The following is a 12,896-nucleotide window of genomic DNA, read 5'->3' as shown; positions in this document are numbered from 1 at the left end:
ATATCCACTTGGGTGGTGGAGTGGATGTGGGTATAACCTTATACCCGCATGGGCGGAGGTGGATATGGAAACTTGTACCCGCCATGGTTGGCGGGTAGGTGGTGGGTATGGAAAATTTAGGTTGAGGTGGGCGTAGATTTAGGGGTATCCGCATCCGCCCCGCCCATTTGCCATCCCTAACAATTAGTAGATGGTGGTATGAGGTGTAGAATGAGTATCCTACACCAGCTTCAAAATGCAAGGCAATAAGAATGAAACGCACCAGCTCCAACATGCAAAAAGTAATTGATTTGACAGACAATGTACATTCCCATTACATCTAGTGTACATGTCGAAAATTCAAAAAGTAACTGATTTGACAGTTACTGTTCACCATTTAATAACTGATTTGATGTCAACCGCCATTATTTCCCCCATATATTGTTCACCACTTCTTTCTTTTACACACTCAACCTCCTTGTACATTCTTTGCTTCGTGGTTGTTCATTAACAAAATCAAAATGTACAATGACAGCCCCCCAGCTGAAAGGAACACAATTCCTGAATTTGATGTCAAATGAGTAATTTGCAATCTTTGTACACTGGGTGCGTTGATGTTTGTTCACTAATGAAATTCAATATGTACAATTACAGTCCCATACCGAAATATGTCAAGTGAATAATTTCCAATCTTTATACACTGGTGTGTTGATGTTTGTTCACTAATGAAATTCAATATGTACAATTACAGTATCATACCAAAATTCAATAAATCACAATGTATACTGATGATCATTACTTTGATCACTGAAAATCCCCAAATGTACACTCGTATATTATTGTACACCAAACCATATGCATTTGAACATTAAAAAAATTGTTTCAGGTGATGAGAGAGAAAAAGCTGACCCACTTTCAAAAATACTCCCAAAAGTCAGCCACATGGGCAAGGTGTAGGATGCTCATCCTACACCTCGGTGTAGGATCTAATTTGCGTAAACTCTATGGGTTGATAATATAATCAACAAAAAGTGATTTAAGTTTGAAATTTGAATTATTTTTTATAATATATACTTCTTCCGTTTCGAAATAATTGCACCGTTTCTATTTTGTGCACTATTCACATCTTATACTTGGATTGTCTTTGGTGATTTATATTTTAGGAAAAATATAGTCATGTGGGGCATTGTTAGATTTATCTCGATATAAATTTTTCTAATATAAACTTTTTTATAGTTTTTACTTATTGATAATTAAAGATATTAATGGTTGAAATCATATATTGAGATGCGTGAAAGTTAGAAATGGTGTAACTATTTCTAAACGAATGAAGTATTAAATAAAAATTAGTGATCAACGTGGCTTGACTAAAAAATGGGCAGCTTTTGAGCATGATTTTTCAGCTTATGGTTTGAGACCGGCTCGATTTTAAAGAAGTTGGGGAACATGCAACCTAAATATCAAAAATTAGGCTAAATTTTGACCCGATTCAAAAATGACTCAAAAAACCCGCTTGACCCAAACAGAAAAAGCGAAATTTGGCTTGGGAATTTTGTCTTGAAGAGGTCTGGTCCGAGGCTTTGGCCCGAAATAGGCCACTATTTTGGCTTGAGCCCTGTCAATGATAACCTCTATTTTCTTGTAAGAAAAAAATATCTTCATTGTCTTTGTACAAGGTCTACACCTAAAGGTGTAATCCCCCCGTAATTTTATGAATTTTATAAACATATTTAAAGTATATTTATAAATGATTTTAATATTTTATTAGTCGAATTATTTTAATGTTTGACTATTTTGAGAAGTTAAAAGAGTTTTATGGTTTTTACTTCTTAAATTAATTAAATGTTTCATTAAGTGGAACTTTAATTATTTAAAGAGTAGTATTTAAAGTATATTTAATTATTAAATTAAGCTTATGGGTTGAGGAGCCCAATTTGTAGCCTTTTGAGTCCACTTAAAAGCCCAAAGGAGTAATTCTTTTCCTAACAAGACTCCTATTCTTATGTACTCCTAATTCTACTAGGATTAGGAAAAGGGAACCTATAAATACTTCATTAAACCTCCCATGATTCATATTTTCAGATTTGGCTTTTGTTTTCCACTAATTCTTCTTTCCTCTTTCCCTCCCTTCACTCGATTTTTCCTTCTTTGCTTCGCTCGACTTTTGCTCGGTTTCTCACTTGTTTTTCTCTCACCCGAATCTGATTGTCCAGATTTCTCATAGTTTCGTTTATTTTTAGCCAAAAATTCCTTCTGAGAAATTGTAGATCTCGAAAAGTTATTGAACTTAGGCTCAAGAATCACTCAATTTTGATTATTATTCTATCAGTTATGGTCTCTACAAGTTTCGCAATTTTGCTGCCATATTTCACTCGCGATTTCGGTATTTACTCTTTTTCTCCCTTTTTCTTTTGATTCTTTTCCTCGTTTTCTTATATATTGATTTCATATATATATTGATTTAATATTTCTAAGTATCATTTTGTTAGATTATTGTTTAAAGATTGTATCTTTAATTATTTAAGATTATATGTTTCATATTATTAAGCAAAAAAAATTCAAATTTAATATTTTGTGTTCAAGGTGAGATTTAAATATCAAAATCTTGATTTTTAAGGTTTTAAAAGCCTATTTTAATCATATTTTAGGGTTTGAAATATTTAATCTTTGGTGTCAGGAGAATTTTAGAAAAGGTTTTCTTTTGACAGCAATAAAACTTCGCTTAAAATCGTGTCAAAACCTTTTTCTAAAATTCTCTTGACACCAAAGATTAAATATTTCAAACCCTAAAATATGGTACTATTAAAATAGGCTTTTAAAACCTCAAAAATCAAGATTTTGATATTTAAATCTCCCCTTGAACACAAAATATAAATCTGTTTTTTTTTTTTTTTGCTTAATAATATGAAACATATAATCTCAAATAATTAAAGATACAATCTTTAAACAATAATCTAACAAAATGATACTTAGAAATATGAAATCAATATATAAGAAAATGAGGAAAAGAATCAAAAGAAAAAGAGAGAAAAAGAGTGAAATACCGAAATTGCGAGTGAAATATGGCAGCAAAATTGCGAAACTTGTAGAGGCCATAACTGATAGAATAATATCGAAATTGAGTGATTCTTGAGCTTAAGTTTAATAACTTTTCGAGATCTACAATTTCTCAAAAGGAATTTTTGGCTAAAAATAAACGAAACTATGAGAAATCTGGACAATCAGATTCGGGTAAGAGAAAAACAAGTGAAAAACCGAGCAAAAGTCGAGTGAAGCAAAGAAGGAAAAATCGAGTGAAGGGAGGGAAAGAGAAAAGAAAAATTAGTGGAAAACAAAAGCCAAATCTGAAAATATGAATCATGGGAGGTTTAATGAAGTATTTATAGGTTCCCTTTTCCTAATCCTAGTAGAATTAAGAGTACATAAGAATAGGAGTCTTGTTAGGAAAAGAATTACTCATTTGGGCTTTCAAATTGACTCAAAAGGCTACAAATTGGGCTCCTCAACCCATAAGCTTAATTTAATAATTAAATATACTTTAAATACTACTCCCTCTGTTTTTTTTTATCTTTCTCACTTAGAATCTTGACACTATTCATGCATAGAGAGAATCTTCTCAAATGTTCTCAATTTATAAGAAAAAACATAGTCATGTGGGGTCTTGTTTGATTCGTCTCAATTAGTACTTTATTAAAATTCAATCGTTATAATTTTTACTAATATATAATGAAAGATATTTAAGTTTTAAAACGTGCATTGGCAAACGTGCAAAGTCAAAGTAGGAATGATAAAAAAAAACAGAGCTTTAAATAATTAAGGCTTCATGTGTTTTATATGAAATCGAACATGTCATATCATGTGAATCTACCTTTATAAAATGTCAAGTATCCTCCTCCTAGAAATAAGTTACTCCAGTTTAACAAAATAGATTCACAAGCTATACCAATTGCTATTTTTCCTTCATAATCTCAATCTAATTCGCCTATTTCGAGTTAGGTTCGGATCTAGTCAACTTTTTGTTAATCTTATATTCACAGTACTTCAAGATTAATTTGATTTTAAAAAATATAAAAAAAAATTACAATTTCATGATGGCAACATGTTATAGATCAAAGATATTCTAGTTGAAACTGCTCTCATGCCACCAATGGCCTCAAAACCCAAAATCAAAACTACACATCACAACACTATACAAAACAATGACTTTGATACAGCAGTTGTATGAATTTTGTTGGAGACCTGCCTATGAAGTCAGACCACCTCGTTCACGAGCAATAGAAGCCGAAAGTATACCAAGATCTCGATTCAACAGTGTGAGAGAAGACTCGCACTCGGATATTATCCTCACAACAGAGGAAGGCTCACCACCAACTGTCTCAGATGACCCAGCCTTCACTGCATCATGTGAATCTCTAAGGTTCCTTAGATTTCCCAGGAACTGCACAAGGAATAAAGCCAACGAAAAAGGCAACCATTGTCAATTAAGACTAGCCAAAAGTATAAAGTAGCTTGCTTTTATGTTTTATAGGGAAGGAAATATAAAGGATTTATAAACTCCTTATATCTCAGAATTCATCACCATATTGCCATTTTAGGATATATCACAATAATTTACCTATCACCTTTACAGGCTTTTCGGGTTGGAGCGGAGTACATCTTAAATCATTCAGGGTTGTTCTCTCTTCTTAATATAAAGTGAGAAAGGATGTTGAGAGAAAGGTCACTGGAACAATAAGCAAGCATATTGTTGATTATACCCCTACTCACTTGACCATGGTTAGATAAGCCTGACCTTTCAATTCCCAAGGATACATGCTTCAATAAACATGCTTGTTTGCTAGTGAACCGTTCTCCAAGTATCCAGGCTCATACAAATTACTCATTATAACCGATCACATCTATTTTTCTATTATCTCCTTATAATTATACATCATTTTCAATCATCTAAGCCTGTCCAATCACATCCATTGTTTCAAACCCCAATATCTTCCAAATGACCCGATCTTTGCACCATAAAGAAATAATGTATTATGAGGCGGAGAGACTAACTAACAACAAAAATTTTACATAAGTTTAAAAGAGCATAGTACCAATTTAAAAACAGGGCCAGGCGGCTGAAGTCCCTCAATTGAATAACATTTTGCTCACTTGTTTCAGAACGAAAACTCACGCCATTAGCCTTCATTTGCTTCCCACGCAACCTTATGCTAATTAAAATCTCACCTAATATTGCCTTTCAGATAAATGCCTCAAAACTTCCTTTTGACCTCTTTTTCCAATTTATGTCTGAACGGAATTTCAACCCCCCCCCCCCAATACTACCTCCGTTCTCTTTTAGTTGCAACGTTTGACAAATTGCACTATTCATGTTCTCTTATTTGACCACATTTATTGATTTATATGTTAAACAAAATATAGTCATGTGGGGTCTTGTTTGATTCGTTTCGATGTAAGCTTTCATAATATCAAATTTTATAATTTTTACTTACATACAATTAGAGATAAAACGATTTGAAATTATACATTGGCAAGCGTGAAAGTCAAAACGTTGCAACTAAATAAAAACAGAGGTAGTATATGAACACTCAATTTGGAACCAACAATAAGAAGCAAAAGAAGAGAGACAATATTTTAGCTATTCAGAAAAGGAACAACAGCTTCTGCACAAAATATTCAGATTTATAAGTAGGGAGAGGCGGGGTGGGGAACTGGGGATGCATCCTCCAAAGGAAGATGGCCAATTCTAAGTTCTGAAGAAAAGAGAAGGAATAACAAGCAATAGAGTACCTTCAACAACATTTTATATGCCTCTAGCAACCTATTTGCAGCAGGACCAAAACCATGAAGCTGTGGTACCTCCATCATGTGCGTCCAAGGCCGTATTTCCTACAAAGCACACATTAAATACATGAAAAGAAAAAAGAAATACATTGGTTAGCGTAATAAACGGAAGGACACATGTGCGCCAAACAAATAGCAGTGCGTGAAAATACACTTCGCTCTCCTCACAATGACATATTGTAACAGACATAATATAAATGGTGGCTCAATCGTCAATGCTGATGAAAGTGGTCTTATGACAATTTTAGTTCATTGACACACACAGCCTCTGCAAAGGTTCTGGACAAGCCAGTACCAAACAATCCACAGCTAAACCGAAATGTTTCCACTTTCCACTACTATGAAATTGAAATAATCCTCACATCCATAACTAGTCATGAGGTTGGTAGTGTCATTTAATCTATTAATGTGACAACTAATGCGTACGGAGGTAGTATATAGTTGTAAATGAGATATTCACTATATCATTTATAATTTGAGTAGATTTGAATCACATTAATATAATAGGCCAGAGAGCATGACAGATAAGCTTAAACAGCAAACTAGTGTAAACGTTTTGCACAAGGAAGCACAATGCAAAATCTCATAATCGTACACTAAGCATTATATTGACTTGATTCTGGTAGTGTCATACTGTCATTTGACAATCACCGGATTAGGAATGAAATAGTAAAAGGAACTAAGTAAAATTCAGAACTCATTATAACCTTAGTGTAAATCACATTAAAAGATCTGGTTGTTTCCAGAAAAGACTCCAAATGTGATCGCAGCTTTATTTCTACTTCCGCATAATCTTCATCAGGATTATACTCATGCTGAAACCAAACGTTAAGAACAAACAATTAGATACTCAAGTGAGATACAAGGACAGGATGAAACCATAGCTACACAAAGTTAAACTGCATGTTGATCTTCTCAGTACTTGCTGGGATAAGTTAGTTTAACATGACATCAAATGAGATTAGGAGTAAAGTGTCGTTCAAAATCGCATAATGTCTCCCATTGCAGAACTCTTTAAAGCATACACGAATCATTATAAAGACTAAGTGCCCATTTTTATTTTGAAAATTAGACCATGAACTAGAAAGAACCATGAACTACAGGAGCCAAAGAAATATCCTATTGCTATGAGTTACACATATCCGAAGCTTCCCCTTGCTCGTGCACAATCCTCAAACCAACTGTAAGGCTATGTTTAGTTCACCTGAAATTTTCTGATCTGAACTTATATCTGAACTTATTTTTTCTGATCTGATCTGATCTGAACTGATCTAATAACAAGATCTTATCTTTTAGATTTTTCTCAATATATATAAGAAAAAATATAGTCATGTGGGGTCTTGTTTGATTCGTATCAATGAGTACTTTATTAATATTCAATTATTATAATTTTTACTAATATGTAATGAAAGATATAGTGATTTTTAAATATAAGCATAATCTGAACTGATCTGATCTGAACTTATTTTTTCTGATCTGATCTGATCTGATTAGATCTGAAATAAGCAAAAATAAGGTGAACTGAACATAGCCTAAGCACACTGCAAGGATGAAGCGATGGGGTCCCACTTACACCACTAAAATCTCTTGTTTCAATGATAAGATTTCCAAAAATAGCAACAAACCTTTGATGCCAAATCATCAACATTTTGTTGTAGAGTCAGGAGCTTGTTTGAAAGTTCTGACAGCTTTGAGTCCAAATCAGCAATGTCTGGCCTGCGAATGAGCTGTTATACATACTGAAAGGATGCATTTCCATCGAGGACCAAACAACTATGGATTCAATCACAAGAACATGTAAATGTGAAACAGAAGATACAAAAGAATCAACATTAACCAAAGTAATCTTGACAGGCAAAGCAACCAATATTAGCTCTAGTCCTCAAGTTCCCCCTATCATCAGAATCCATCAGCTCAATCTTCTAAATTATACAAGTGGGACCCACGTAATAGGAGAGAGATAGAGAGAAGATAGCGTAACAACTAATGTGAAACTTCCAATCAAGGGCAACATTGTAATAGGAAAAGAACGGAACAAATAACAAGAAAAAGCATAGAGGTGCCAATCATTGGATGAATACGAGCTTTGCAATTTTAGTGATTCGTAACAAAGATTCTAATGAGCCTGAATGCTCAGCTTCAGACAGGCCAAGCTACAAATTTCATTTTGGATGCAGAACAGCAGATGTCCTCTACTGACATCTTACCATTGCACTGGGAAATGGCATTGCTTACAGTAACTATGAAAAATGGGGAATGTGCAGAAGAGATATCTTACAATGGATATATGGATTGGATCTGCACATCTGCAGGAAACAATTTGCACTCTTCTGAGAAAATTTGTGCTTGTTTCTCAGCAATCGCATCAATTAGTTGTATGTCCTTTGTCACCTGCTCATCAACACTACAGAACAAAATAGAAAACCTATTAAAGATACCAAAATGAAGAAAGAGAGATCAGAATAGACTTTTGTGAAACCATGGTTGTGAGCTTGTGAATTGCCCTAGTAATTCCACAAATAGGAAAACCCATAATAAAAAACCAACATGGTTTATTTAATAATGTTGCTACCTCCAATCAGGATTATCAGCATAGATGCTGGCCTCAACAAGATCTACAATGAGCCTAAGCATTTCTGTTCGATCCTCATAACTTCCACGTCCCTAGTTGAAAAACATGTTTGATGAGTGTATGAGCAGTAAATTAGTGATCAGAAGCGACAGAAGAGTAATCAACAAATTTGATACAGCTAGGCCAGAATAATTCCATAGTGAAACAATTTAAGTCCCAAATAAGAAAAGCCATTAGATCACGGCCTCCAGTACAATCAAAGAATAACTACAAAGTTGCGTATATACTAGTCCCTCCGTCTCGACTCTCAAAGTACTTGTACCATTTTCCTATTTTGGATATCTCAAATTACTTTCCCCGTAGAGACATGTTACGCTTTCTCTCTAAAGTTGGGTTTCACACTTACCCACCAATGTTTTCTCTCTATTGTTCACTCTTTTAGAGAAGTGTGCCATTAACTTATGGAGCATATAAATTGAGATTGAGACGTTATAACATTGGAGTTGCATCTCAATTTCTGCAGCGGATGATAGCTATACGGTTATACCCCATAACATGGTACCCCGCAATGTGGTGCGAAGAGTTTGGCAAACAATGTACAACACAAAGATTAGAACAAAAGGAAAATATGGTACCAGCTTTCACCAATCACAGTTCATGAGAACAAGCAAATCAGAAGAATAGCAAAATAGCAGAAAGCAACTCTATCCCAACAAAAAATCAAAGGTGAGAAGGTTGGGAGAAAAGGCAATGCAACCAAAAAATGCATTTTTGGAAAAAGAACAGATGGGGAAAATATTTATACAGAAAACCTCGGTTTAATGACTCCTGAGTCGTGATAAATGACAAAACGCTATATCTTGCACCCAACTCTCAGCGATCAGTCTAATCCATACGAAGGAAAGATAAAGATTTCAAATAATTTACATTAGAATAATTGGATATATAATTGCCGGAAACCGAAGACTGTGAAGGCCTGAAGGGGACACCAAGATGAAGTTATAGAATAAATGTAACTTCAAAGAAACGTAGAGAATGTGCCTGAGAGGCTGCGACAAGCAAAGTTCTGCAAAACCTCATAAGTTCATCATATCAGCAGCTACAAGAAACTGAAACCTATATAAACTACCCCCAAATTCACATATTTACAGAAAGTTTCTTTTCTCCTTGACGGTATCGAATGCTATGAACAAAGTTCTAAAAATCATGAAAAGGTTGTGCTGGGTCAAATCAGTTGTAGACTCATACAACATTAGCATGGGTTAATTCACGTCATAGATGGATGCACATACTAGAGACATTTAGCATGATAGCAGAAAGAGAGAGACAGGTAAAATAATCTTCAACAGTTCATAACAAATAGTCCAAGTGTCCACTAAACAGCAAAAAGAAATTGAAACTTAAATTCACATCCTGACTGTATATATACATTTATGAGTGACACTGACGGGAAACAGTAAGCTTACTTGAATAACCTCTGTATCCACAGTTGTTGTGATGCCAAGAAACTTAGCAATTTCTGCCAAGTCTGCAGATTGAGATATACAAGTTAATCATTCATACTCTCAACAAGCACTACCCATCCTATATGAAATAACACATAAATACAGTTTCACAAGGAGACATCAAAAAACAAAAAGAAGAGAAAGAGAAAAGCATAAAGCAAAAGCATCGAGCCAAACCATGGTAATAATAACAAAAAGAAGTGACATAATGTGGTTCCTTTGCCTTACTATGTTGCTAAGCATCAGCCATCAGTACTACCTACTACGTGTTCCAAATTAGAGCTTAGAAGAAGACAGATGTAAATCTCAATTTCAGAGTACCTATTCGGGCCATTTTCAATTCCAAACATGCAAGAATTCCAGATCAGTCAACTAAGGTCCACCAGGAAGAATTCCAGGCAACAAAATCCCAACACATGCTAATTTGACAATGTCTCCGGCTGAAGGCTGTTAAAGCTATTTGGCAAATCAGAACAGCTTTATTAGACATCCCACAAAGATATCCTACAACCACATTTGAGTGATACAAGTAAAAAAAGAAAGAAATAGAAAACTAGGAAACCAGAAATCTGTGGCTTCTCTATGGTGTAAACTGTGAATAGTGGAACTTTCCTGCCTCTACCTATTTCTTTACGAACTGAAACAAGCAAATGACTCAAGCTATAATTGAAACACCACTCATATACATATAAGCTTTGAAATAATTAGATCCTACAAAAAGAAAATGGGAATATAGAACAACTTAGGACTTAGAGCAAAGTTTGGTAGATTAATTGCTTTAACCAAATAAAGGTCAAATAAAACATACATTGAATGCGAGAAGTCTCTTCATCACGATCAACACCATCTCCTTGCAAATTTTGCTGAGAGAAAGGTGACTTGTCACCCAATAATCTATAAACAATTAGAGACAAAGATATTTAATAAGATTCTCTAATACAAGAATGTGGAAAGAGAAGATATTTTTGCTGTTAATACGAAAAGAACAACAACCAGCATCGTTTACATCGAGTCCAGACTAAAACTAGATTGCAAACCGCAGAAAGGGGCAACCTAAACTATAGCAATGAATAAACTCAAGTGAGAAAAGAAAATTCCCCTGTTGCCTCAGTGATGACTCCAACAACCTACATTCCTCAAGCCAAAATTTAATTACAAACTCATGAATAGCATGCTTTAATGCTTACAAAATTAATTTCCTCTTCCCAAAAACTGATACCGAGAAGGTGAGAATTGAATCCTAAACTTCAATCGTTGATCCACAAGTCATTATTTGATAACAACACTGAAGATATCTGTATTCCATATTCATAAGTTTGCAAAAGAATCAAAATCGACAGGGTAAAAATTATACCATCGATTTCATTTCTAGGACAAATCAGATCCCACTCCATTACACATCTAAAAACACCTATGAACAAAAACCATGCTATTTCCCTCTAATGCATAGAGTGCAACAAGTTGCTCCCATGATCATATGCTGATTTTTAGTTCACTCAAAATAAAAGAAGATCATTCTCCTCAAACAAACAAACAAAAAGATCCTATCACTCACAAAATTCTATCCACTATTAGAATCAAAACTGATTTTCAAACTTCAATAATTCGAAAATTAGACTGAAAATCGTGAAAATTCTAAAATAATAATAAAAAGCTCCTAAATTAGATTTTTGGAAGATCATAATATGAACCTGAAGAAAAGCCACTCAAGAAGAGCGTAACGTTCCATTCCAGCAAAGAGAAGAGACTGAGCAGGAGCATTAGCTCTTGGATAATTCAAAATCGTCAACTTCTTCTGAATCTCTTCCATTTGCTTCGCCGCCATCGCAGCACTTTTTACTACAATTAACTGAAATAAATCAAAATGCAATATACTTAACACGAATCTGGACAAATTTGAGGCCATAATTTCGAAGAATTAACTATTAGAGAAGTGATTGGGACCAAATTTTACCTCCGAATTGCGAAAAATTGTTGCCGGAAGTGACAGTGAATCGCTCGTAATTGATGAATGTGAGTGATTTCGGAAATTAGGGTTTGAGTGTGAGGATATCAGAAATTGCGAGAAAAATAAAGGCGAGGAGTGTCGGAGATGATTGCCGGCGTAATTCGCCGGCGATGAATTTAAATTTGTGAGTTGAACTGAAAGCGACGACTCTCTGGGCTTGCTACTTACGTTTTACGACTTGTTTTAATTTTTAAGCCCGTGTGTCTATGATGGTAACATGTGATCAAATGGCGGGTCGGGCCGGGCCTCTGTAAAAAAAATTGTCCATTAATCGAGTCAGATTATTTCTTTTTTCATGAAACCCACTTTTTCGAGTAAAAAAACGTGTTTTTCGGGCTTTGATTGGGTCGGGTCAAATTTTGAACTAAAAAGTCATTTTTAGGCAGACTAAAACCAGACCTAAATTGGATCGGGATCGAATTTGGGATTAAATCAAGCCTGGGCATTTTTCAGGCCGGGCACACTTTGAGTAGGTATAGTGCATAATAATTAATATCCATATGATATTTGTATTTTTCTTTTGAAGGGGAGGGGGGGATTCGAACCTGTGACCTATCGTTCACAGCACCTCAATCTTAACCACTAGGCCAAGACATCCTTGGTTTATGAAGTTGATTTGATAATTATATGAATTATAACTTGTAATTGTATCATTGTATCTGCAATATATCAAAACAAACCATACTTATTATGCACAAAATAATAAAAGGGTTATATCTAATGACTTTGATAATATGTTGCCAAAAACTTTCAAAATTGCTGCTTTATTATGTTATTAGATACAAATTCATGGAATATGTAATACAAGTTATAAAAAAATGTATAATAATCATTAAATTGTAAAATATTTTTTAGAAAAATAAAGGGCATTGGGGGGTTGAATTCTATATTATGGAGTATTAGTATAAATACACAACAATATAAATTATGGTTTTAAAATGAACTAGCTGGTAGAATCATTACAAGAAATAAATATATCATCATCATCAAT

General features: G+C 34.3%; 1 protein-coding gene across 2 annotated transcripts; it reads right to left on the bottom strand.

Moving 5' to 3' along the window:
* Window positions 1-4,019: 4,019 nt before the first annotated feature.
* LOC104888602 (hypothetical protein) lies at window positions 4,020-12,101 on the bottom strand. Of its 2 annotated transcripts, none has more exons than XM_010673629.4 (10): window positions 11,852-12,101; window positions 11,589-11,746; window positions 10,706-10,791; window positions 9,859-9,920; window positions 8,393-8,484; window positions 8,099-8,224; window positions 7,446-7,536; window positions 6,528-6,635; window positions 5,767-5,865; window positions 4,020-4,417 (listed from the first exon to the last, which is right to left on the bottom strand). In XM_010673629.4, exons 2-10 carry the CDS (start codon window positions 11,720-11,722, stop codon window positions 4,223-4,225), a joined length of 993 nt encoding a protein of 330 aa, XP_010671931.1. In that variant the 5' UTR covers window positions 11,723-11,746; window positions 11,852-12,101; the 3' UTR covers window positions 4,020-4,222. The 2 variants fall into 2 exon arrangements, with proteins under 2 accessions (XP_010671931.1, XP_010671936.1); XM_010673634.4 differs by having other exon boundaries at window positions 11,589-11,736.
* Window positions 12,102-12,896: the final 795 nt, after the last annotated feature.

Source organism: Beta vulgaris, chromosome 1 (genome assembly GCF_026745355.1).
Source record: "Beta vulgaris subsp. vulgaris cultivar EL10 chromosome 1, EL10.2, whole genome shotgun sequence".
Lineage (NCBI taxonomy): Eukaryota > Viridiplantae > Streptophyta > Magnoliopsida > Caryophyllales > Amaranthaceae > Beta > Beta vulgaris.
The sequence above is the reverse complement of the archived record's forward strand: the minus strand, read 5'-3'. Positions and strand labels throughout refer to the sequence as shown.

Bases quoted from the DNA above. Each gene is read 5' to 3' on its own strand.
- LOC104888602 (XM_010673629.4), bottom strand. From the start codon at position 11,722: ATGGCGGCGAAGCAAATGGAAGAGATTCAGAAGAAGTTGACGATTTTG. The intron at 9,921-10,705 runs GTATGTTTTATT...CTCAATCTGCAG, and splicing joins AGAGACTTCTCGCATTCAAT to ACTTGGCAGAAATTGCTAAG. The intron at 8,225-8,392 runs GTAGCAACATTA...TTTGTTCTGTAG, and splicing joins GCTGATAATCCTGATTGGAG to TGTTGATGAGCAGGTGACAA.